At 38.1% G+C, this 27,053-nt stretch overlaps 2 protein-coding genes across 4 annotated transcripts; both read right to left on the reverse strand.

Annotated features, from left to right (window-relative positions):
• Positions 1-213: 213 nt before the first annotated feature.
• Positions 214-13,881, reverse strand: sec62 (SEC62 homolog, preprotein translocation factor). Its single transcript, XM_073873692.1, has 8 exons — positions 13,674-13,881; positions 5,268-5,376; positions 5,054-5,159; positions 2,571-2,778; positions 2,400-2,489; positions 2,261-2,321; positions 2,055-2,174; positions 214-1,977 (listed from the first exon to the last, which is right to left on the reverse strand). The coding sequence occupies exons 1-8, from the start codon at positions 13,707-13,709 to the stop codon at positions 1,499-1,501; spliced, it is 1,209 nt and encodes a 402-aa protein (XP_073729793.1). The 5' UTR covers positions 13,710-13,881; the 3' UTR covers positions 214-1,498.
• A 481-nt stretch (positions 13,882-14,362) lies between these two features.
• Positions 14,363-22,714, reverse strand: samd7 (sterile alpha motif domain containing 7). Of its 3 annotated transcripts, none has more exons than XM_073873677.1 (10): positions 21,336-22,714; positions 20,971-21,038; positions 19,280-19,397; positions 19,057-19,171; positions 18,824-18,948; positions 18,668-18,746; positions 17,900-18,582; positions 17,688-17,809; positions 17,472-17,582; positions 14,364-15,149 (listed from the first exon to the last, which is right to left on the reverse strand). In XM_073873677.1, exons 3-10 carry the CDS (start codon positions 19,380-19,382, stop codon positions 14,907-14,909), a joined length of 1,581 nt encoding a protein of 526 aa, XP_073729778.1. In that variant the 5' UTR covers positions 19,383-19,397; positions 20,971-21,038; positions 21,336-22,714; the 3' UTR covers positions 14,364-14,906. The 3 variants fall into 3 exon arrangements, with proteins under 3 accessions (XP_073729786.1, XP_073729778.1, XP_073729782.1); XM_073873681.1 differs by having other exon boundaries at positions 19,280-19,416; XM_073873685.1 differs by lacking the exon at positions 21,336-22,714 and having other exon boundaries at positions 14,363-15,149; positions 20,971-20,985.
• Between the last annotated feature and the right edge of the window lie 4,339 nt (positions 22,715-27,053).

Consider the following 27,053-nt stretch of genomic DNA (forward strand, 5'->3'; position numbering starts at 1 on the left):
GAATATTGAGGACATCTCTAGAAGACCACCAAGTGCCGCTCATATGGAGGTTATGATGATGACAAGATAATCTACTTACAAACATGGTCAAAGATGAAATGTTCACTTTTGCTACTTGTGAACACTGCATGTGTGCATTTGGAGAGCAGAATAAGGGTTTATCATTTTTAGACACTAAAGCTGACAATGTTGCGTTTGAGAAATTGTCCAGAACCTTTTTAAAGTCTTTTTATTGGTGGTTGTAATATTTGTATATATAAAATACACAAAAGAAAAACCTGGGTTTCTGGCATTATAAAATACAGATCATGTTTAACAGAGAGAATCACCACCTGACTGCTGGCATGACTAAACATCTACATTTATAGAATCCATATATAATCGATACACTTGTATTTTATCTCTTAAATATAATCCTCAGTATGAGCTATTGTAAAATAACACTCGATCCTATGTAAAGAAAGACAGTATTGGACCTCAGCTCTATTAAAACACAGAACAACAAACAGGCTGTTTTGGACCACAAACCTTTGGGTAAAGGTGTTTTATCTCGCTGCCCAAAGTTTTAACAAGAGATGAGAGAATAATGTGCGACTGAGCGACCTGTAAAATCAGTGAAAAACAGCTTTGACTAAATATTTAAAGGAGAGAAATGTGGCAAAATATGTATTAACCAGCTAAACAGAATTAGTTGAGAGTTGTATGAGCTATTCATATTAATTTGGCACAAATGTGAATGTGGTTTCCACTTTTGAAAATGGCTTTTTTAATAACTGCTTACTACCACAGTCACAGATACTCCAATTTATTACATCACTTTAACAAGGATTGTTTTCCATCAGGGTCACGAAGCTTAACCTCAACTAGCCGTGAAACATTAACATATGAGACAGAGCGTACGACGGATGCATACACAACTCGAAATGTGTCCTAGCTCATTCAAAAGTGCCATTAAGAGATCTGTTTAAAATGATATTAACACTCGTAAGGTATCGAAGACAAAATGTTGGTCCATCCGAATGATCCAATTCAGATTTACGGTACAAGAGAAAAAAAACTAACACAACCACACCAGTCTAGGACGCCTTGACACAAACCCAAAATAATTTTTAGAATCGAATCATTGAAAAGCATTGTGAAGCTTAACATTACTGACATGTATGAAACAAACGCTTGACATTAAATGACGTTAACAAAAAGAAAGAGAGAGAGAGAGAGAAAAAGAAAGTATAAACCGGTTGGAGGGACGGGGTCAGGGAGTCTCGCACCATTGCATCCATAGCTGGAAAGCATATTTAGGGAAACGAAACAGCTTTTGCAATTTTTCCATTGTCATGACAGCCGTTTTCCGCTCGGGTTTAACCTTTTAGCCTGTCTGTGTTCACGGAGGAAGATCGCAGCCAGAATAGAAATGGGAAACATCTTCTGAACATGACGGAAGTACGTCAGCAGGTCCACATGGAGAATGGGAGTATGTGTGCGGCATGAGTCCAAATGTTTATGTCTGGACAGTCAAGGGCTTTGTCTCGCTTTCCCCTTCTTCCTCCTCCTCCTCTTCTTCTTCATCCTCCTCTGTGTGCTGTTCCAGCTCTTCTCTTGTGATCATTTCGAAATCATTGCCGTTGCTGTGCTGCGAACCGTCGTCCTCTCGTCTGTCGCTGTCCGTGTCCGAATGGCGCTCCCCGTGTCCTTCGGCCGCCTCAGTTTCCTTGTTCTCGTCTTCGTCCTCTTCCTCCTCACCGTCTTTTTTCTCACCGTCCGATTTATCATCACTGTCCGATTTCTTGCTGGATTCCCCATCTTTGTTTTCTGATTTCTCGCTGCTGGATTTCTTGGAGCGCGGGCCCTTGTACTCGTGCGTGTAGAGAGGCCGGAAGGAGTCGATGAAGCCCACGTCTGCCGTCAAGTTCGGCAGGAACCAGAAGTGGTGACGGCCGCCGGTCACCAGCCAGATGATCAGGAACAGGATACAGCGAGCTGCAAAGTGGAATTAAGAAATTAATAATAAGAATGCAACGACGATGCGCAACTGGTAAGATGCCTGAAAGCCGTACCAACAGCTAGGAGAAGTATACTGGCGACAAAGCATCCCGCTGCCACGCTCAGGTAATACACACCCACCCTCATCTCAGCCGGCCACAGAGGGAACAAAGTGGCTGCGATAACGGCAATGACTGCAAATAAACAAACAAAGAGGGCTGAATGAGACACGAGACGGTGATGTAACACACCAGCCAAAGTGAAAGAGCGAACATCCTACCGAGAATCAATCCCATGGCAAAGGTTTTGAAGTGGACTGGATCATATACCCAAAAATAAACCTGTAGGAAAGACAACGCATTAAACAGTCATATCATTTTGACAACTACATAAGCATCAGTCATAATTCTCAATCAAACCTCATTGCCATCTAAGAACAGCTGGTCGTCATGAGGTTCCAGCTTGAATTTCTTCTTCACATCCTTCTTTTTCTTTGGAGATCCTGGACTGTCGTCCTACATGTACAGAAAGAAGCCATGAAACACAAAACGACCTCAAATACAACACATATTTATTCCGTAAGGGTTGGCGTCGTCGTTTTTGTCTTTCTTTGCGTCTGCAGCTTCAGGCTCTTTCTTTTTGTCCTTCTCTTTTTTGCCCTTTTTCTCCTCCTCTTTGCCGCTGTCACTTTTGGCCTTCTCTTTTTCTTTCTCTTTTTCCTTTTCCTTCTTTACGTCTTTTTCTGGCTTCTTCTTCATCACTTTAAGGGCCCGGTGGAAAAACTGTTTCTTCAGGAGTCTGCGGGTCGATCGGCAGTTTAAGTGACACGTGTGCATGATACAATACAATTTAAAGGGATAGTTCTGGCAAAAATGCAAATTACCCCATGATGTACTCACCCTCAAGCCATCCTCAATGTATATAAAAACCTTTTTTAGATGAACACAATCAAAGTTATTTAAAAAAAAAAATGTGGCTGTTCCAAGCTTTATAATGGTAGTAATTGGTGCTTTCTTAGAAATCATGGAGGGGTCTGAAATTGTCATTGTGGGTGCATGTCCACTGTGAGAGAAATAATCTAAAAAAAAAAAAAAAACAGAAATCACAACGTATGATTTTTTAACTATTTATTTGTATGGTACAGCTGCAAATAAGTATTTGAACACCTGAGAAAGTCAATGTTAATATTTGGTACAGTAGCCTTGGTTTGCAATTACAGAGGTCAAACGTTTCCTGTAGTTTTTCAGCAGGTTTGCACACACTGCAGGAGGGATTTTGGCCCACTCCTCCACACAGATCTTCTCTAAATCAGTCAGGTTTCTGGCCTGTCGCTGAGAAACACGAAGTTTGAGCTCCCTCCAAAGATTCTCTATTGGGTTTAGGTCTGAAGACTGGCTAGACCACGCCAGAACCTTGATATACAGTACGTCTTACAGAGCCACTGCTTGGTTATTCTGGCTGTGTGCTTCGGGGTCATTGTCATGTTGGAAGAACCAGACTAGACCCATCATCAATGCTCTAACTGAGGGAAGGAGGTTGTTCCCCAAAATCTCGCAATACATGGCCCCGGTCTTCCTCTTTTTAACAGTGCAGTCGCCCTGTCCAATGTGCAGAAAAACACCCCCAAAATGATGCTACCACCCCCATGCTTCACAGTAGGGATGGTGTTCTTGGGATGGTACTCATCATTCTTCTTTCTCCAAACACGTTTAGTGGAATTATGACCAAAAAGTTCTATTTTGGTCTCATCTGACCACATGACTTTCTCCCATGACTCCTCTGGATCATCCAAATGGTCATTGGCAAACTTAAGACGGGCCTGGACATGTGCTGGTTTAAGCAGGGGAACCTTCAGTGCCATGTATGATTTCAAACCATGACGTCTTAGTGTATTACCAAGAGTAACCTTGGAAACGGTGGTCCCAGCTCTTTTCAGGTCATTGACCAGCTCCTCCCGTGTAGTTTGGGGCTGATTTTCACCTTTCTTAAGATCATTGAGACCCCACAAGTTGATATTTTGCATGGAGCCCCAGTCCGAGGGAGATTGACAGTCATGTTTAGCTTCTTCCATTTTCTAATGATTGCTCCAACAGAGGACCTTTTTTTACCAAGCTGCTTGGAAATTTCCCCGTAGCCCTTTCCAGCCTTGTGGAGGTGTACAATTTTGCTCTAGTTCTAGTGTCTTTGGACAGCTCTTTGGTCTTGGCCAGCTCTTTGGTCTTGGCCATGTTAGTAGTTGGATTCTTACTGATTGTATGGGGTGGACAGGTGTCTTTATGCAGCTAACGACCTCAAACAGGCGCATCTAATTTAGGATAATAAATGGATTGGAGGTGAACATTTTGAAGGCAGACTAACAGGTCTTTGAGGGTCAAAATTCTAGCTGATAGACAGGTGTTCAAATACTTATTTGCAGGTATATCATACAAATAAATAGTTAAAAAATCATATATTGTGATTTCTGGATTTCTCACAGTGGACATGCACCCACGATGACAATCTCCGACCCCCCCACGATTTCAAAGTGGGAGAACTTGCAAAATTGCAGGGTGTTCAAATACTTAATTTTCCTCACTGTACATTGATGATGGCTTAAGGGAGTAAATCATGGGGTCATTTTTATTTTTGCTAAACTATTCCTTTAATGGTAGCAAATGGCACACAATATTTAATCATTTCAATATACATTTTCATTAAAATAAACATGTAATTATCCATTTATAATAATAATAATAATAATAATAATAATATACATACATATAACATACAAAGTATAATTTAGACTAATACTGTTTTAAGTATCAAATAAATTCAACAGCACATTTGACCCTGCATATGAAAAACAGTTTTTTTGTGATTTACTCTTTTCTACATAATGTAAATCTCATTCTGTGAAAATATACCCTTGATATCTTTAATATTGACCGAGTAAGGTCATGTCAAACATTGAAGTCAAACATTGAAATCAAACTTTGATGCTCCTAATAATTAGATTATAAGACTTTAATCTGGATTTCACAGACAGGGTCATACATGATCAAATAAGAGAAACATGTATGGGAATATAATGCACCTGTTGCAGTAATCCACCACAGACTCTCTGGTTGTGAACAAAGCCTCTTCTCCCTTCTTTGCTTTGGCCCACTTTGAATCCAGCAGACAGTCGACCGCTTTAGATGCTGATGAACACAGAAACAATTCTTTCATTTAGTGACAGCAATAAAAGATGCTGTAGCTAAAACTATACAAATATATTAAATGAATGGGGCACAAATGAAGACACTGACCGACAAAGTAATCCACTCGATGTCCCATCACGTTGGTGGATTTAGAGGGGCAGTTAAAACGCAGGTATTTGGCCACTGCCTTCTCCTCCTTGGTAGGTTCACTGACCTCCTGAAAAGAAAGATCAAGATGTTAAAAAAAGTGTCTATGAAAAAACTAAAGGTACTCTTGTGAATAGGAAACAAAATAAGGCCTGAACTACTTAAAATTATGCTTTTCTAAATAAATGGTCAAACAGAAGGTGTTTAACCTCATAATTTATTCAATTAATTTATTTAATTCAAGATGTGTCAATAAATGGACAACTCTGGTGTCCAGTGAGTGATACAGATTATATAATCAGATTATGTAAGTGATAATATACAGGCATTTGCTGGCTCTAATAAACTATACACATATTGATGAATATCTGTAGCTTGTATCAACCAGCAGGGTTTATTTTTAGCTATACTGACCAGCTGACTGTACATTACTCTAGTTGCCTGGACACAAAATATTAATTTGAGTTTTCAGAGAGTTATCCTATTTATTGAATAAGGACAATAAAATGCAGTGAGCCCTACAAACACGAATTGAATCAGGCAGCTGAAGCAAGTACTCAATGTATCTGTACAATGTGTAAATGGGGTATACTGTGATTTTTCTGTTTGGTCTGTGCTGCAGATTAAATGTGTCTCCATTGACCTGCTTTATGGGGCTATGTTACCACAATATGCAAAACTTCCCATATTACAATTCAATAGGTGGCTATAGAGGCATAATTGATGCATTGAATGACTACCGGGGATAGCTCGCATTTAATCCTAAAGTCTTGGTACGTAGATATTTTTAAGTCAGTGTCCGAGCTCCACAAAACTCCAGTCATACTCCATTTGGACAAAATGTCTTTTGTATGATTCAGAGAGAGAAAAACAAGAAAAAAAGGTAGTAATCTGGGGGTTGATGCTGACAGTTTGACTGAGACTCCTTTGGACTTTTACTTTAACAATGTTTGTTTTTGTCTGATTTGAGAGATAAGAATGTACTACACTGCTCATACTACACTTTTGCACTAGTCATGGTAATAGTTGTGTGCTGTGCTAGATTCTAGTGGTCGACCGATATGGTTTTTTGATAACGGTGTCTTTGTTACACAATGCTACATGTAATTATTATAGTAATAACAGTTAATTATGCATAATACATGCAACTAACCCTAAACCAAACCCTAATCCTAACCCTATAGTAAGTACATGTTGTTGATGATTATTACTTAATAATTACACTGTAACTGTGTTGCCGTAAAATAAACTGTAACCGTTTTTTTAATTGCCGATGCCAATTTTAAAAAAGCAATGTCTGATATAACACAAATGTACCAACTGTGGGTTCACACCAGTTGCGTTTGAGGCGTCATATTCACGTCTACCGCATCTAGTTTGAGAATTTTGAGTTAACTCGCTTCATTCGTGCGTCAGAGCCGCGTGTGAAATGCTAGTCGCGACATTCACGAGGAAATTCGCATCATGGGAGAGGCTTCTGCATCCTGAAATCACGTCACTACTAGAGCAAGTTCCTGATTGGTTAACGCAGAGCGCTTTCCCGCCAAAGTAGCAATTTTTCAACTCTCGAGTTTCCCGCGGCAACACTTAATTCGCACCATTCACGCAAACTAGACACGCGAATGAGGCAGAATCAGGTCTACCGCGCCGTGCGACCTCCAGACGCGCGTCAACGCGTCTTCACATTGACTTAACATTGAAATCACTCGTGCTCAAAAAACATTTGCTAAGCATTTGTATGAATAAAGTGAATACGCTTTAGTGCAAAATAAAGAGGAATTGAAAAGTCACACGATTTGGGACTGTTTAGCTCTTTTCACAAAGAGATTACGGAAAATGCATCTGGGATTATTTGATTTTGGTTCATTAATGATTTTCTGGAATCTGTGTGTGCATTAGTGCTGCACAATTAATCGCATCGCAATCGCGATGTCAGCCTGTGCGATTATATGACAGCAAAATGTTGCAATTATATTAAATAAATAAATGTGTGGACTTGTTAACACAAACTTTCTGATAACAGTTTGATGATTTTCCTTGCTGTTTAAAAAAAGAAAAACAAACAAAAAAGGCAGTGCACGTGTGGCATGCACGTGTGTGGTGTGCGTCGTCACTTATACAAGAGCGAAGATGGATGCAGAGGAGGTTGACAGTGATCTGGTAGCAAAAAAAAACTCTACGTCTGTTGTATAGGGGTATATTGGATTTAGGATTACTGACACTGAGCAGTTGCTACATCACATGGCAATACGAAAACATTTATAGTTTTACAAATACACATTTTAGCATTATCACTAAACTGTGTGTGGATTTTCCTTAAAACCCATCAAGTTGACTCATGATACCATTTAGTATAATCGCAATCGCACACCGCAATATTAGCATCAATAACCGCAATGGGAAAAATTGCCCAAATCGTGCAGCCCTAGTGTGCATTCACACATGCATTCTGTAAAGATCCCGTAAAGACACGTAATGTATTTAAAGTCCTGCACTTGGTATGTTTTTCAGCAGTGTCTAAAGTTAGCAAATGATCCGTAATTTCTCTCTCGTGAAACAACGCGCATGCATTTTTGTATAATAAAAGAGCATGTGATGCGCTGTTCTTTTAGCATGCTGGCGAATGATCTCTGCTTCAGTCCAGTTTGCAGACATTTCTTGTCGTAAATGTTAAACTTCATTGAAATCCTCCCATATTAAAGAGCTGAACCATAACTTCTTGTTGCGATGACATGCGCATCCTCATTACGACACGCCCCTTTCGGCATTGTTTTTGCCATTTCTTCACATACAATGCTTTCCATAAATGTTACTGCATTTGTTATTTTCTGGGACCAAAGCGCTGTGTGAATGAGGTTTTTGTAAGATAAGGTAAAATGTTTTCAGTTGTGTTTACAGTACAGCTAATGCTGGGTTGCGCACCTGACACCTCATGCTGACGCTACTGTTCGAAAAAGATTTGGCTGCAGGTGTTGTCGCATGTAACACAATGTAACATCACATTAAGCAAATAACGATTGGTCAGATTAGATGTTGGCTTTAGTGTCTTATCTGAATGTCCTTTCATTAGGAACAGCTAATTTAGGAAAAGACTTATCAGTCGAAATGGCAAATATCATCATATATAACGGCCACTGCAATATATTGGACAATCCCTAAGATATTTGACAGGCTGCTGGCTTTAGATAACCCAGCGTTTCCCAACCCTGTTCCCTGAAGGTCCACCAACTGTGGACATTTTGGATGTCTCTCACATCTCTACTAATAAGCTTTTGAGTGGAGTGTTTGAAAAGGAAGAATTGGAAAATGTGTAGTGTAGGTGTGCCACATGGGACCAGGGTTGAGAAACACTGCTCTCAGTAGAGTAAGTGTGAAATATCCAGGTGCATTTTATCTGGTTGAGTCTGGACTAGGCATGGGCCGGTTTCTGGTTTCAAGGTATACCGAGGTTTTAAACAGTCAAGGTTTCAAAACCACTAAAATGTTCTGTGATACCATCTCCAAGGTATGTTGTGTTTATACAAAATTCCTTAAATCATTAAGTCATGTGATTGATTTGATGTTTACTAGGGATGCACCGAATCCAGATTTTTTAGGTTCGGCCGAATCCCGAATCCACCGTTTTAGATTCGGCCGAAACCGAATACCGAATCCTACTCGCATCCTTATTCCATTAACACAGTAAAGCACATTAATGTAGTAAACCACGTCCACAGCAGTGTATTTTTCATTTTATTTATTTTAACTGTACATTATGCCAGGATGACAAGTTGGAAAACTATTTTGACAATTACCATAAGTCTATGCATAATGAAAGCGATGCGTTGCGACACGCTCGTTTTTCCAATAAGCAAGCAGCTCCGCGCTGAAAACTATATTTAACTTTGAGTGAGAAGCTTCGCTCGTCAATGTCAGTTTTCACACGGCCGTCCAATTACAGTGGATGAGGAGCGGGACATTACCACAGCAACCAACCGGCTCACAGCTGAAGCATCACAGCTACCAAGCGCTCGGCTGAAAAACAGCTGGCATTTGGCGTCCTCAAGGCGTTTTCAGCCGTGTTTAAAAGTTTTGGCGTGTCCAGCCCCTAAGGCTCACCGAAAGAAAAAGCTCATCTCCACGTCAGCACCCGATGTGTGTAATCAACGGCCGCGTGACGTCGACCAGCGTAGCGCAAGCCTAGGGTTCGGTTCGGTGGAAAAAAAATCTAGGATTCGGCCGAACCCGAACCCCGTCAAAAAGCCCAGTATTCGGCCGAATCCGAATCCTGGATTCGGTGCATCCCTAATGTTTACATTTAATTTACATTACAAAAATATTATATATGTTTTAAAGCATATTATAATTGAAAGGCTTTATCTTTACCTGGCATTTGAAAATAACACATTTTAGGGTTACAAAGGCAATACTGCAACACTGTGAAACTGTGGTATCTTTGCTAAAAGTTATCATACCACCAGAATCTTATACCGGCCCATGCCTAGTCTGGACACAAACTGAGAAGCAAGCAAACAGTTGGAGTACAAAATGCTGTGACGTAGACTGTTTAAGTACCAGTTTACACCTGTTATTAAGATGCATTTTGGTTGATCAGATCACAAGGGTATGATGCTAAATACAGGTGTAAATGAGATGTAAAATGTTTTGAACTCATCCACTTTCGACCACATTCAGAGGTAATTGAAAACGCATTTGACTCGATTGCTTTTGTGGTGTAGAAGCTCATGTGGTTGCGTGTGTTCGAGCATGCCACAGAAGACCTTATACTCTCCACCTATAGACCTATGTTTTTAAATCGGTCCTGACTTCTAGCACAATTTTTTTCCCGATTAATCTTTTTTTCTGTGTTTGATTTAAAATCGATTCTCACAGGCCATGAATCGATTTTTTCCAATATTATTTCTGCAAACATTGAACGTAAGATTAACGCTAATCTAATTACTAGTCTTCTCCACCTTTTTTTCCCCCTTGCGCGATTTTACCAAGGAGCGAGGGGCGAGCCTGTCATTCATTCATTCAGTCTATATTCTAATATAATATAATATTCTATATAATCTATATTCATTGAGCTGAATCAAGAATCTGAAACTAAATTGGGAATTTAGCTTATTCACTGTTAGATAAGTCCATACATACCTTTCTCATCTCCGTGCATGCTGTAACTCTGTCTGACGCAGCCCCAGCTAGCTTAGCTTAGCACAAAGACTGGAAGTGAATGGCTTTAGCTAGCATACTGCTCCCAATAAGTGACAAAATAAAGCAAACATTTTCCTATTTATGTGTTGTGATTTGTATAGTCACACAGTGTACAAATAACAAGGTGATATGAGACACAGCTATCTTTTAACAGTATACATAATGGAAACTATATTCTCTGAAGACGAAGCACTGCTACTTGGGCGGAGTGATTTGCACAACTCTGACCGAACTCTCTGCTCCTCACCAGGGGCTTCTCGGGTGCCACGAGCAAATCACACCGCCCAAGTAGCAGTGCTTCACCCTCTAAGAACATAGTTCCCAGTATGTATACTGCTAAAACATCCTCAGTGATCGAAAGGCGGCGTGACATGTTTAGTGTAGGGATGCACCGATACGGAAATTTTGGCCGATACCGATAACTCTTTATATTTGGGGGGCGATAACCGATATATATATATATATAGGCCGATAAATATTCATATTATTTTCACAATGAAAAACTCCCAGGCTGCGGACATCTTGTCTTAGCGCTAGACTAGCATACTCTTCTTGAGCCCGCAACACGTGTCATCTTCATGCTATGTCACAGAAAGCAGGGGGATGCGCCAGCGTCGTATAAGTTTGGTGTGTGGAAACATTTTTTATTTCATGTTACCTATGATGACAGCGGAAATAAAACAATAGATACAGCCACACGCGACAGCCTTCTCTCTGACCATTTATCTAATCTGAGGTAATGAACACTGTTTTACGTCTTTTCGTATTCAGCTCTATTTTTAGCCTTTCGTTGATAAAACGAAAGCGGCTGATTTCCGCGTAGTTTCATTTTGCTAGCGTGTGAAAGTTGCGCGATCTTATTTCATAAACTGCCCCTTAAAGTAATCAGGACAGAAATGGTCAAAAGTGGACAAAAAGAGACGGATTTAAATATTACAGGTGTAAACGTTATGTTTCTCTCTCGTTCACATATTCTCTCTGCAGTATTTAAGCAGCCTCTCGATAAATCTTAAAGCTACACTGAAGTTGGCATTTTGATAAATGCAAGTTATCTTTGTGTGCTAAAAATGCACACAAAGTTCATGTAGATGGCAATACACATTCTCTTTTTTGCCAAATAAATGAAAAGCATGTTGAAATCATCAATGTCTTCCCTCTCGCTGTGTCAAAATCTCGCCTGGCTTTCCACAGGGATGTTCCCAATAATGTGCTTAAAGTCAAATTCAGTTTGTGCATGATTACATGATATAACTTTTTTTAATACTGTATTCTAAATTATGGATAATTAATACATTAATAAGATAATACATTTCTGGAGTGTTAAAAAAAATAACAACAAGAACCGTACTGAACCGAGAACCGTGACCATAGAACCGTGATACGAACCGAACCGAGGGTTTTGTGAACCGTGGCACCCCTAATCAATACTCCACATGGCCAGCAATGAGCAAGTGAAGTGGTTCAACAAACCAAAATAATCCATCATTTATCGGCTTTCATTTATCGGCCTAATTTTGCTATCAGACGGATAACCGATAATATTAAAAATAAGCAGTTATCGCCCGATAACGATATGTCGGCCGATATATCGTGCATCCCTAGTTTAGTGTTTTACTGCAACCATTTTTTTCAAAAAGTAGTTTCATTCCGATTTGCTGCTTCCGATCGCGTAGGAGCCTCCCAGATCCAAAATCGAAAACATCAAATATATAAAAATAATTTTAACAAAAATATCGGTCTGCTGATTTTTGAGAAAGATTATCGACTTGGACAACTATGGTAACAGTAAAAGTGCTTTTATACTGTAATGTGTCATGCAAGAACTAACACAATATTTGTTTTTCTCAAAACACGTTTGATGTCTCGTTTCTTTGAGATCTTGCATCACTTTGAAACTGTTATAATAACAGTCACCATGTATGTGGTCTCGTGGTCTGGTCGAATCATCCAGTGTGTATGTTCTGAGGATCATGTTGTTAAATATCGTTTGACACTGTCCCTATGTCTGTGCTCTCCCATGGATCGTGCAAGATGTACAAATTGTCCAGTGTGTCCAAGTTCACCACTGACTGAAGAACAATGCATCCATGATGACCATAATACAACCAAAAAACATGTCATAAAATATCAGCAGTAAAAAACTGGCATGACAGTGGATTTTAACCTGTTGCATAAGAGCAGAAACTAAAACACATGAAGACAGATTCTCCTATCAAGAAAACACATCATTACTCAATACTTCATTATTCTTAGATATCATCTGCAAGTCTCTCAAATACAATATTTTATCGAAAGCCTAAATTTAGGAGATGCCTGCCAAAGAAGCTTTTTTTTGGCCATCACAGGTACATTCAAAGTCATCACAGCTTTGTTGAAAACTCGACGCCTAAAATTGTTAGCAACTCGTTAGGTTTTATGACACATACAGTCAGTGGCTGCATATATTGTGGCCCAAATTTAACAGACAAACTGATTCAGTTATATAGAAATCTAAATGAAAGGATGTGAAATGGGCACAAATGTAATGTGAAGAGACATTTGGCTAATGGTGCTGCTGTCCCCAGCGAGCTAAGGACAGCATACAAAACAACAAACATTTAAATAATGCGGTTTATTATCCAAATATGAGTGATGCATAATTAACACGTCACATTTCGCAATGATATTTTCCGACTGCCAGCATGCCATCTGGCTGTATACTGCAGTGCCATCTCAACGTACCGTCTGTAAAAACACACAAAACTTAACCAATACAAACACTCGTGTGGTAAAAAAAGCAATGCTGATGTATTATGATCGTTATTGAGTAAAATCTGTTAAGCATTTGAGAGAACAACCACCAAATCGAGCAGCTAAAATGGCCAACCGATACAGACAGATAACGTTACTTTTAGATGATGCATCAAAACGAAGACAAGTCACCATAAAATCTGCCAAACAACTGACTAAACCTTTAGATTAATGGTGTATGTTACTGAAGCGAGGCGCAAAAACTGCGGGTGCGAGCTCTGATAAATAATCCACCTCTCGATACTGAGTGTTGTGCTAAAAACATCAGCCCGCGGGGTAGTACGCAATGTCGAGCGAAACACCAGTTCAATAAACGAATTCATGTAACGCACGTATTGGAGGTTTGGGATGTGGCTGCAACCGTTTTGTGAAATGTGGTACCTGGATTCGCTTCTTGTGTCTCCTGCGCTCCGCCATGATTTCTAACTTCTGTGTGTTCCCTTGACGTGGTCACGAACGGCGGCGAGATTGGAAATATCGCGATAACACGAAAAGACCGTGAGGTGTCGCTTCTTCACTAGACACTTCGGATGCTCATAAATGAATGCTGCCATCTACTTTACAGGAGAGATAAGGGATGCTCGCTAAATAAACGTTGCGTTCGACCGGTCTGCATAGACCGATCTGAATATGACGTCAAAATACCGCGAGAACACAGCTTCTGCATCGCTCCCGTGTAACTTTGATGTCATACGCCGATCGATCTGCGCAGCGCAATAAAAACACACAACTTTTGACCCCTTTGACACACAAAAGTTGGCTAGCAGACAAAAGAAATATAACGGCACTTTCAATGAATACATATTTTGGTATCAAACAAAAATCTTTTTTAAGCAATAGATGCATAACTCCTATGCAAAAATATTGTTCTTTATGTTTATTGCTAGTAAAAATATCACATTCATCAGGGTTGTAGCCTATTTATTACATTTTGGTACATTGATAACAAAATTGCAAACATCATATAAAAACAAACAGACAAAATTAAAATTGTAAAAATTAAATAAATAAAACAGTAATTCATATTTAGGTTGACCTTCTGAGAGTTCATATGGACAAAAATAAAAGTTTTATAAAAGAAGCCTTATGGAAAGTGCCTTATATTAAAATCACTATTACAAGACCAAAAAAGAACCTGAATAATATAAAAATGATATGACCTTTATCAATTATTTTAATTCAGCAAACAATTGGAGAACAATACATAATTTACAAAAATATATAAACAGTATACATACAAAATTAATGGGCATTCTTACTCTGTTGTAGACATACAAACCTAATGCACTGCACATAACATAGATTTATAATAAATATTTAAAAATCCAATGAAATGTTCATTTAACATATTAAAATGTGTCATCATATATGAATTTGTCAAGCCCAATGAAATGGGTGCCAAAATACTAAGGATTCTTGTGTTTAAAAGTGAATAATCAAGTAGACATTCGTGCCTTTTATAAACTAGGATCACAGTGCTGTGTCTCAAATTCCTGAGTTGCCAAAAAAAAAAAAAAAAATTGGGAGCATCATAGTTACAAGTCAAGTGAGGTTTGTTGACTTGCAGATACTAAAGGTTAAAGGTGAATAGTTCAGTAGTTCTTCAAAGCCTCTTCAGTTGGTCTCACTCAATTGTATAGGAGAGGGATTGTCAGTTTCAGTCCCAGGCTCTGTGGATTTAAGAGCGTCTGTGTCTCTGGGACTGCCGAGCATCTCCACACTGTTGCAGATGAGAGGAGAGCTAATGTCTGATGACCTGTCCCCATTTTTCTCAGGTGGAGGCTGTAAGCCAGATACAGGCACAGGCAAAGGCAGGTTCATCATGTTGTAAAACATGTTACCCGTTCGACGAGACAGCTGAAAACAACCCATAATGAATTCAGATAGACTGGGAAATTTTCATAATTTCAACATGATTAATCAAAAAATTAATACTTCTTTTTTGTTATCAAACAATATAAAATATTGAAGAAAAATAAGGATACGTGTTTCTAAGGCAGTTACTGTCTTATCCTATAAAGCTAAAGGCAAGACAATGAAGTATCTAACATAGATTTTAATGTAATATTCACGTTTAATTTCTTAATACATTGTGGACATATTGTGCTCTAAAACATCTTTTAATATCAGTTTGGATGCATGAGGTACACAACCGTGTATTTGTAAAATGTATAATAAACAATATGAATACCATTAAATGTTTGGCAGTTGCTAACAAATATTAATTGCATGTTTTTAAGGAAAGGAACGTGGCTTTGCATGCATACCTATGCATATCTCAGTATAAAAATGTCAATCCTCTATATGGAATGTATTTGTTGCTTTCACAATTTTGCTGTCAAACTGATCTAGACAAGATAAACTAGCCGGTTAGTTATATATTTATATTTATGCATTTGGCAGAAGCATTAATTCAAAGCAACGTGAATTCAATGTACCTTACTGGGACTCGAACCCACAACCCTTTGCACTGTTAACACAAGGGCTCTACCAACTGAGCTACAGAAAAAGTTTAACCCTTAACCCCTTTTACTCTAAATTTGGCCACAACTTTCTCTCTGTTTTAGCAAATTGAATGTTTTTTGGTGACAAATCTTATATTTACATATATTTTAAGAAAATGCTTTGAAAAACTCAACTATATACCGTGGGCAAATTTACTACCCTTTCGTGTTGTTAGTGGATGAAAACATCCACTAAATTCAACGCCTATAAAAATGTATCGGATAAATATTTTTTTCATTTTTTTTAATTAAATCTGATATTCAACCTTAGTACTGATCAAAACTACCAAATCTTCACAAAAATTTCATGATTTTAACTCTTTAATTGTCAAGTTTATAAGTGATGTCACTGATTTGGGGAAAAACACACACAAAATGATATAAAAAGTGATTGTAACCTGGATTTTTTTTAAATCCTTTTTCACGGTCTTGGGCATGCCAAAGATTGGTAAAAACATTGGCTTTGAAGCATTTTTAGTTTTTGTGTAGCATCAGTTTTTAATTTTTTTCTCCCTCATTTATTGTTAGTGGCTGTTTTTGCCCCATTGACTTCCATTATAACCACATTTTTTGATTGCAGTGCTATGACGCCTTTGTATCATGCATTTTTGAATGTTGGTGTTTTTTACTTTTGCTAAAAGGTGAAATTTATAATTTTTACTGTTGATCACCATGTGGCATTATTAACCCTTTAGTAGGCCTATGCAAAAACAGAGCTTAATTTCCGGCTTGTACATTGAGTTATATGGAGTATAACTCCATAATAAAAGCATATTATTGTGTGTGTATATTTTTGCATTCAAACAATATTTGGGGAACCCCCAGCAATACCTGTCATGATCCTGTCAGCTTTGTATGTCTTTTTACTTGTTTTGTGTGACAGGGTCATGGCAGCCCTCACTGTTGTTTTGTTTTCGTGTGGAGAGTCACGTGGCTTGTGTTATTGTGTGCCTTGTACTCTCCTTTGGCCAGTCTAGCCCCGCCTCTGTGTCCCTGTTAATTATTCCTTATTAGTTTACGCCCTTCACCTGTGTGTTTTCCTTCCCTAGTTTAGTTATTTCCTATTAAAGCTGTTTGCTGCGTCTGAAAACTCTAAAATGCTGCCTTCTGAGGCACGTCCGAATCCAATGTTTGTTTACTTCTTGACTCCTGAGATTATCTTGTCCCACAACAATTCCTTGCATGGGCGTACAATGAGAACGTGATTGGTTGAGCCTGGTCAAGTTCGAAAAAATAAAATGGCGGCCAAGGAAGCGAATTAAGTGTAAATAAAGGTATATTTTCAATTTTTACACCTTTTAATTGCATTTCTAGCAAAAAATTAGTATTGTAGTTTTGAAATGTGTGACTAGTTGTCACAAAGGCGCTCTCTGTTTATATTTCAAACACCCTGCCTATGAAGTGTGTCCGAAAATGTTTCTCTGAGCTGCCCTCATGCCTCTGAAGTTATTGCCTCATGAGGCAGCGAGGCAACAAGTAACCTTTTTTCAGACGCAGCCGTTGTGTTTATGTACATATGTATACACATGTGTACTTTTTAAAGGGTAACATGCACCCTACAGCATTTTGACCATTATTTTTCCAGTCTGAGGTCTTTAAACTCTGAATAGGTTTAAAATGCACATCCTTTCTAGTGTGCAGTACATCATCGTAACATTACAAACATTATAAATACCTGTGCTCGAATCTTGAGTGCAGGGCCGAGCTTTAGCCCGAGTGTATCAAGGAGATGCTCCTCTGTGAGAAGAGGCAATGTTTCTCCATCAATCATATGCTCTTTAAATGTCTGCACACAAAAAAATGAGAGGTAATTGAATTCAATGTACGTGTCAAATTTTAACATCTAAATATTGCAACTTATAGGTACAGGCTATTAGCATACACAAAGTACCTGAGCATATTCAGAGCAACTTGGTATTCCACTGATGAAACTGTAGACGTCCTCAACCGTCCACTTCCGGATGTCCTCCTGTGAAGACATCTCTTCTCCATTGAGAAACATATTAGGAGTTCCTGGTCGAGCCAAACAAAGAAATGTTAGCAAAAATTAGTACAGATTAATAGATAAACAACTACATATAAAAAACACTTTAAAGAACACACCCAATGGTAAAAGTCCATTTCCAGGCATGGGAAACATGTAGGGCATGCTTGTGAGTGGACCACTGGCAGATGAGTACAAAAATTTGTCTTGGAAAGCTGAGCAAGGGTTGGATATATCTTTCTCGCTGTTGCTAACATTGCAGTTGGTAACTTCTGGACAGCTTTCCTGTCCACACGCCTTGTGAATCCCTGGCTCTACTTCCTTGAAACTTTTTCTGGTGCTGCCCGAAGTGAGGTCAGTTTCTGCTTTAGTTTGGTGTGGTTTGCTGGCGATGGCCTCACCGCTCATCTCACATTTTCCTTCTGTTTCCTTCTCCTCCACTGAAGCTCCTCCTGGACTTTGCTCTACGTTCTTCTCTTCTGATTGGCCTTTGGCGAGAACGACGCTGCTGTCGGAGCTCTTATGATTGTTGGCTCTTCTGTTTGTCCTTCGTCCTCGCTCCCTTTGCAGCGTGCTGATTGGTGGATAGGGGCTGGACATGAGGAGACTGTTGGCATGCAGGTCTTCAAGGGAGGTGCGGTGGACGAAGACATCGTGGCCATCTGGAAGTCGCTGACGACCCCTGAAGGCCATGGGATTGGGTTGGATGCCCTGGTACATCATTGGATTGTCCATGCCGATGAGACCCTTCTGTTGGGCATTCTCCAACTCTTTTTGGTGCAGGATAGCATTCATCTCCATCCTTATTCAAGAAAAATTTATATGCAAGTTTATTTAATTTGATTTACACTTTACAACTATTTGTGGGAAAATGCACTGAAAGTTACCTGGCTATATTCTGTTTGTGAATTAACTCTTGACGTCTGGCCACCGTCTCCATGGTTTCATTTGGAAGAAACCCATAACCTGTAAATGAACAAAAAATGTTATTTTGTTAAATTTAGTAAGCTTTTCTCCTACATTATTAAAGTGTATATAATCACCTGTTCCTGGAAATCCTCGGCCTGGAATACCACTGGAATTTGGTGCCAGCTGTGGCCCAAGATGGGCACCCATATGCATTTGTCTGGCATCAGCTGATACCATTTCATTGGGCGGCACCAGCTCCCTGCACATAACAGCGGTCATTCTGCATCAAAGTCTTGCAAAAAGATATATGTTAACAGTTCAAAAGTGCTTTGGTTGTTCTTGTTTGACGTGTTTCAAGGTAACAGACCTCTCCATGAAGCGGTGATCAAACTGTGTGGGTAGTCTCTGTTGACCCTGAGATAAGATCTGTGGAGTCATAGCCATCTGATTCCTCATCATGAGCTCTTGCCTCTGCCGCAACTCTACGGTTTCAGCAATAGAGCAAACACTACAGTTTATGAAATCTGTCAGTGATTTGAAGTTGCACATAAGTTAATTCTCAATATCATCAAAAGACATAAAGCTCTTACCTCCAGCAGACAACCCATTGACCAATCTGTACCAGTGTTTCTCATCCATACCACCTTGATCTCCAAGCGCTGTTATCTTCCTCAGCTGCTCGCGAGGAGTCATGACACAAACTCCTTCCTGGTGACGCCACACAAAACTGAATGACACAAACGTATAATGTAGCGACTTACATTTTTTACGAGTTTCTGTTCTAGTGTTTTGGGTATATGCATATATTTATAAACAAAATTCAAAATATGTCGTTTTCAGGTAAATCGCTAAGCCTATTCTATGTAGGTTTGTAAAATGACTTCCCAACAAACAATTTTCCATTTAAAACACAGCCCAGACTTCTATAGGCTAAAATAAGCTTTCAGTAAAAATTTAATAGATGTCTAGCTCCAAAATCAATAATAATAAATAAATAAATATAAAAAATAAAAAATAATTAAACCAAAAAAACTTGATGGAATATCATACATCTCGCAAGTTATTTGAACCAAATTCAAGTTTATTTTGGTTACTTATGGCCGGAATATATTTGTTCTATAGGTAAAATGACGGCTACTTGTCTCGAGACATTAGACGTAACATAATCACTAATAAATAATCATACTAAAGTCATTGTCTAGTCAAATAAGAAGATAAATCCAAACTGTCTGTACAGATTGGACATATACAATACTATGTAGGGGTGAGCAGGGCACAAACTAACGCAGGGTTAATTATAACACGGCTACTTTATATATTTATACCGAGCAATCTGTGTTCTTAATCATATTTTTACTGTCAGAAGAAGATCTCCTGTGAATTTGTGAAAAGTTTTGATGCGTTTTGGTTAAGATATTGAGCAAAGAGTGTTTTTAAAAGTAAATAAAAGTGCATAAAAGTACATTTCTTCATCTTTACTACATCTTTACTAACAGTGTAGAATTAAAAAAAATTTTTTTTTAAAAAGGAATACAAATTCATACGAAAGATCCACAACTGATCCTGAACACACACAGGCCTAGCAATAAAATATACCTTATATACACTATAGATTTCCATTAAAGTGTCTGCCAAATTGTAATGTAATGTAATGTAAATCATCCCATCCATCATAATGGCCTCAAATGTCACTGTAAAAAGTAATATTTGGATCAACTTAAAAATACCTAACTTGGTAATGCCTAAAATATAAGTTTTTTTTCAACCTATACACTAAAAATATATGTTTTTTTTCAACCTATACACTAAAAATGGGTTATTTTCGTTGGGTCAAAAAGGGACGAGTGCAGAAGCTGAGTTACAGTTAACCCAAAAAAAGTTTATATTTGACCCAACAGTAGGTTAAAATAACCCATCATTTTTGGGTTGAAACAATCCAACATGGGTTAAATTATAACCCAGCATTGGTTAAATTACAACCCAGTGGGCTGGGCTCATCCCTTTTTGATCCATTGCCGGGTTGAAAAGCGTCCAGCATTTATTAAGGTGTATTTTCTCACTTTAAGTGAAAAAGTTGAAAAGGTTTAAATATTTTAGGTTACCAATTAAAGTATTTTTTAAAGTTGATCCAACTTTTATTTTTGAGTCACAAACATACTCTGATCTGAATAGACCCAATTTAAATGGCACACTTAAGACACTTTTAAAGACTATTATATCATTAATCCCAAAATGTAAACCTCAATGTTCAAAAGAATGTAGATAACATGTAACGTATTACCTGTTCACTTGTTTGCCTCTTTACTCACTCGGGTGCAAAATATATTTTGTCACGTTGTTTTTGTCAACCTGAGAAAAGAAAGAAAGAAAGAAAGAAAGAAAGAAAGAAAGAAAGAAAGAGAAAGATTAAAAAACTATAACCAGTATGATAACACTTTTCTTCCAAAGTAGTTTTTTGTTTGAATTTGGAATACACCTCGCAGTTATCTGTTATTTCCTGCAGTATACGCCAACTTTTTAACTACTATTGACGTTAAAACTTTAACTGTAAAGTAAAACTATATTGCCCATTGTATCTTTCCTAAGATTATTCTCATGCATAAACAAAACATCTATATTATAGTACAGTCTCCATCCATTTCTTACCCTTTGAGATGAATTCTGCACCATTCAGTATTGAAGATGTCTCTGAGATTTTCCTCTGTGTGTATAACCATCTATGCTGCCAATGGAGCCAACCAAATCTGAGTCCTGTAATCCCTCTGTTAGTCCACCAGTCTGCTATCTGCATCTGCTGACCTGTATGTGAGCTCTCCTGCTGTCAGTCAACCCCCAAACTACCTTCAGGGCCCCTATTCCCCCTTCAGATCCTATTAGCTTAGTCCTGACTATACAGCACTTTAACGGGATGTGTTGGAGGTAATCCCAGAGTTTAGAGTTTTACCCTCAGCAAACCTTGCCTGTAAGCATACCGGACAATACACCCTAAGTGCTAAGCCTATTAGCCTCCATTAGCCTCAAAGATGTCCTAAAAACACCTTGGGGATAAATCTGAGATACAATCGGTTTATGCTGGAAATGTGGCGCAGGCGGACAAACTGTCAGTCTTGTCAAAATGTTGTCTGGGACAATTGTTAAAAATTAACATTAGAGGATATTTTGACCTCTAAAGTCAGCAGGTGTTCTGATTAAAAAAGATCAAATAAAAAAATTAGTCTAGTTTCAGATTATTTAAAGTATGAACCATCACCAGAAAAATATCATATGAATTGTAGGCATTGCACATGAAGGTTAAACCTATCGGGCATATTTCCAAATTAAGTGCTTGTATGTGACAAGTAATGCTCGATCCAAGTACTTGAAGTAGATGGATTTGCTCCTGGTTAATCTCATTAAAGGAATAAATGAAGAGAAAACTGCTGACGACTTAAATCAAGCCTTGTATTTGTGTAGGTCACAGACGAGAAGACACTTATCATCTGCTGTAATATAATCCATCTGTATAGTAAGAGCATAGGATAATTCCAATGGTAGACAAGTCTGGGATCTGTATAAACTGTAGTGGCAAGAATATGACCAGTGTTACAAGTACTTTGATACTTTTACTCAATAGGTAATTGCTATGTACCAAAAAATCATCCAAAATATATCCGTTGCACTTAAAGAATTCTAAATGAGTTAATACACAATGAAATAAATTAAAGGAATAGTTTCCCCCAAAATAAAAATTAGCTTGTATATTACGCACCATCAATCCATCAAAGGTGTATATGACCTTCTTCTTTCGGCCGAACATGATAAGAGTTTTATTTAATAATATCCAGACACTATTCAACATTATAACGGCATTGGATAGTGCCCCATTTTTAAATTTTTAAAAAGCACAGTCATCCAAGAAAAAACAGTGGTGGCTCGTGACTGCTCATCCGAGGGGCGCAAATTCAAAATATGTGTTCGGAGTGTCATGTGTGTTGCCTGTGTTGTCAACATATGTGTTTGTTGCATCATGTGAACCATGTGCATCACCTGTTCACAACCGTTTATGATAAAAAGAGACGCCCATGTTCACAAAATACACGCAAGACACTCCCTTAACAGTAAACTCTAATTACGCATGAGATTATGCGAGTATCTGACAAACGCGAGCGTCATTTTTATCATAAACCCTTTAGATGGGTCTGCAGAAGGGACACACGACGGGCTACATGTATGTTGTGACAAACTTCGCATCAAACACCATCGAAAAAAGAAGTCTCCGGCCACCACTGAGAAAAACTGATCCATACAGTTATTAAATGTCCTATGAGGTGAAGTGACTGGTTTTTGTAAAGAAAACATTTATATTTCAAACTTTATAAACCACAGTTGTACGCATGCTCATGAGAGAGTTGAAGTCAGTTGCACTGTAAAATTGTTTAGTTGACTTTACTTAAAAAAACAGAGAAAACCCACTGCATTAAAACAATTATGTAATTTCCATACTGTTACGTGTAAGGTTGTTCTGACGTATGTTGTTGAATATGTGTACCAGAGGATACACTGTAAAAGTTCCTTGTTGCATATACATTTTTAAGTTTAATCAACTTGAAATTACAATTAGTGTTGTTTGTACTTAAACAATTAAGTAATCACTGGATCCATAACTTAACAATCTTAGTTCATTTAACTTATTAACTTGCAAAATTTAAAATGTAAAAATTCAAGTGCAATTAACATAAATTATCAGTACAAAATGGAATACCCATAAGCCCTTGCACCTGACCAACATAATTTATGTTTGGTTAAAGAATAAAAAGCTGATTGGACATATAAACAGTTGTTAAGCTCTTTGTGGTAAGTGTTTGGGAGACCCATACTCAATTGAGTCGATGGAACGAGTTTACTCAATCGAGTTCAGTCAACTTATTAAGGTTTTTAGTAATTTGGCTAAAAGAAAGTCATATGAAGAGTTTGGTTCCAAAACGCAATAAATCCATTTGGACTAATTTTGGTAAAAATGTGTTTATTATACCAAGAAAGTGTCAAGATGAAAACCACTATTTTCTGTTACAAACTTTCACATAGCATCTTTAGGTTATAATAACATTAAAAATTCAAATCCATAATTTGATTTTCAAAGATTTAATATAAAAACTGATTTTTTTTCCTGCAAAATGCAATAAGTTTTTTTTTCAAAACGCTATAAATCTATTGAATCAATATATAAATGTGCATTCATCTTTGCCATGTTATATTCATTTAGTTGACTAGTGGTATACACTGGTTAAAAAATAAACATTAATGGCATTAGTCAAAACACTTACTCCATCATATTAAGAACACTCTTATTGCTGCGGTCATTCTTGGAACGTCATCGCTGAACTTTTTTTGACAGCGATCAGCTGTAAAATGTTTTGGTCCTGCTCGATTTTTGTTGACTTCGCGTAAAATAATGGAAAGTTTTTCATAAAATCAATGTGTTAGCATGACAGAAGCTCAATGCTGTCGTGTGAGAACAAGCAACAGACGGCATTTTTCCATCTCCCGAGTGCCTTTTACGTAAATGATACAATTTTGATGGCTTACATTTCTTAACCATCACAGACAACCACCACAGATTTATCAAAGCCATCAAAAGTATTTTTTTGTTTTTGTTTGTTTGTTGATCACGAAGTACAAAGTAGATGAGGAAAACTAACTGGGATTCTGTGTGTATTCAAAGAGCTGTCATTTTTGTTTACAATGCATGGAATGGTGCTCTGTGATTGGTTAAGCGGATTTATTGCATTCTGCAGAGAAGGAGGACTGCCGTTAAATACGTTATGGGAAAAAAGGAAGAAAAGATGACAGAATAACACGGCGGATATTGGATTTTGCGTGGATTTTGCGTGGATTATGCTTTTTAATACTGAACTGATACAATGCTGCTTTTGGCCGTAACTATTTAAAAAAAAAAAATGGGAATAAGTTCAAACTTTTAGTCAGGATGACACTAATAGTAATATATACATGCATAACACACATGCAAAATCATTTCAAATCACCTGGAGACTTGAAGGTTTCAACTCTGAAGAAAGCATACAGATCAGCAGTCAAGATGCAGTGCCAGCATCTGGTATTAACTAAAAAAGACCTTTAATTACACATTCATGTTATCTCTATTAGCTTGGCTTTATCTGCAAGCTTAAACCCTCCCTTACCTGACACTGCACGCGGGACATTTTGTTGAAATGTAATTAAGAGCACTCCTTAGGCATATGAGCTAAACCTCTTTTAACATTTACATCATTAATCCTCTGTTAGCACGTTAAGAACCAGGGTAAGACACCTAAATGCTTACATGCTTTTCCATGAAAAATACAATATTAACTGAAATCATACAGGATGGAAAGCTTTCTCCTACCGGTTCTTGGTTTTGCTCACCAGAAAACATTTAATAAGTCATCAATATCAGATTTCATCGATGACCGGCCCTTCTGAACACTGTGTATGTTGTGGGAGGATCATGTACTCAGACTTGTTAATCTGACAGTTTGTGCTCACCGCCCGCTTATACAGCCCAGTCTACGCTTCCTAGACTTATATTTTTGAAGACTGATAGGATCAGGGGTATTAGATCAGGGATAGGTGCGCTCACAATGGGTCGGCATATGAGCGTTTTCCAGGAAAGCAGATTCTTGGGGAGACACAAACATGTAAAGATTGACGGCGAGCATTGGCCTCCTGCAGGGATAAGCTGACAGAGAGTTAAAGAAGCTGATGCACTGATTAATTTTTTTAAAGGGCCATGGCGTGAAAATCTGACTTTTCCATGCGTGCTATAATTGGGTTTCCAGTGCTTCTATCGACCTAGAAAATGTGAAAAAGATCAACTCAGCAACTTAGTTTTGGTAAAGCATTCTCTGCAAGCACATGAAAAATTAGGTCATTAAAATTTGGTGCTCTTTATGATGTCATAAGGAGATCTTATTATAATTATACCGCCCCCTAATCTGCACTATCCAACCACGGCAAAGCCATTTACTTTAGAGAGAGAGGGCCCTATTTTAACGATCTAAGCGCATTGTCTAAAGCGCACAGCGCAACGTCTAAATGGGCGTGTCCGAATCCACTTTTGCTAATTTAACGACGGGAAAAATCGTTTTTGCGCCGAGCGCATGGTCGAAAAGGGTAGGTCCTATTGTAATGGGAGTATTTTGGGCGTAACGTGCAGTAAACCAATGAGAGACTCAGCTCTCATCCCCTTTAAAAGCAAGTTGCGCTGGCGCTATGTCTAATCCCTATTTAGATGACGGACTTTGTAAGGTAGAAGATCCCCAGTTTAAGATTAATGTTAAATAATTGTGTTGTTTTTCACTTGTATTGAAATTGTTATTTTTTTATTAAAACCTTTAAAACCCGTTTTCTTTTAGTCATGGAAGTAAAAAGCAGGCTTGTAATTGCTTTAAATGTATGGCTATCCAATATCATCAAAAAATAATTTACAAGTATGTAAGATAAGGTTTGTACTCTAAAAATACTTTAATTGTAACAAACAGGAGATAAAGAATTTACAAACGGCTCTCCTCACGTTTCAGCACTTTGGACAGCGTTTTTTTTAGCAAAGAGTTTTTTTAAGCATTACTTACAAATGTTTCTCATCTCGCCATGAGGTACATCATATACAATAAATCCGTGAGGTAGCATTAAAAAAAAACATTTAAAAACAGACGCATTTGTTTAAAGCAAAGCATTTATTTACTTATCAGGCTGCAGGTAAAGCAGCTCTTTGTGCCTTATAACGTCTCATAATTAGTCCTCATTTATGTCCAAGAGACTCAATAATAATCTTTTACATTCAATCCTTTAATCTTTCATATTTAAAAGCATTTTTGTGCTGCTGCGCATTTATGTACTTTGTGATAAGCAAACCCGCGTTGTCCTTCCGTTTATAGCCGCATATTACTAATGCGCTCTTTAAATAACATAAAACACATTGCGCCATTGACTTTAGACTTTAGACCAGGTTTTTGTTGGTCAATGGCGTAGTCTATTTTAGTTGCCTCAAAATAGCAACGCGCCAACAATGCGCCTGAACACACCTCGTTTTTCAGACCAGAACGCCCATGGGCGCAAAGGGGGCGCAAATGCATTTGCTATTTAAACAACGCGGCGCTAAACGTGAAAATTAGGGTGGAAACTAGCGAAAGACACTTGCGTCGCGCATTGCGCTGCATTGCGCCGGGTGTAAGATAGAGCCCAGAGAAAGAGAAAAAATAATTCACAGCACAATTGAGTTTTAACTGCAACAAACCACCATCATTGTGATCAGTGTTTGCAGTTCATCCACTCCTTTGCATTTTAAAGGACACAGCCAAAGTAGCACATTTTTGCACACACCTACAA

This window comes from Misgurnus anguillicaudatus, chromosome 2 (assembly GCF_027580225.2).
Source record: "Misgurnus anguillicaudatus chromosome 2, ASM2758022v2, whole genome shotgun sequence".
NCBI classification, from domain to species: Eukaryota; Metazoa; Chordata; class Actinopteri; order Cypriniformes; family Cobitidae; genus Misgurnus; species Misgurnus anguillicaudatus.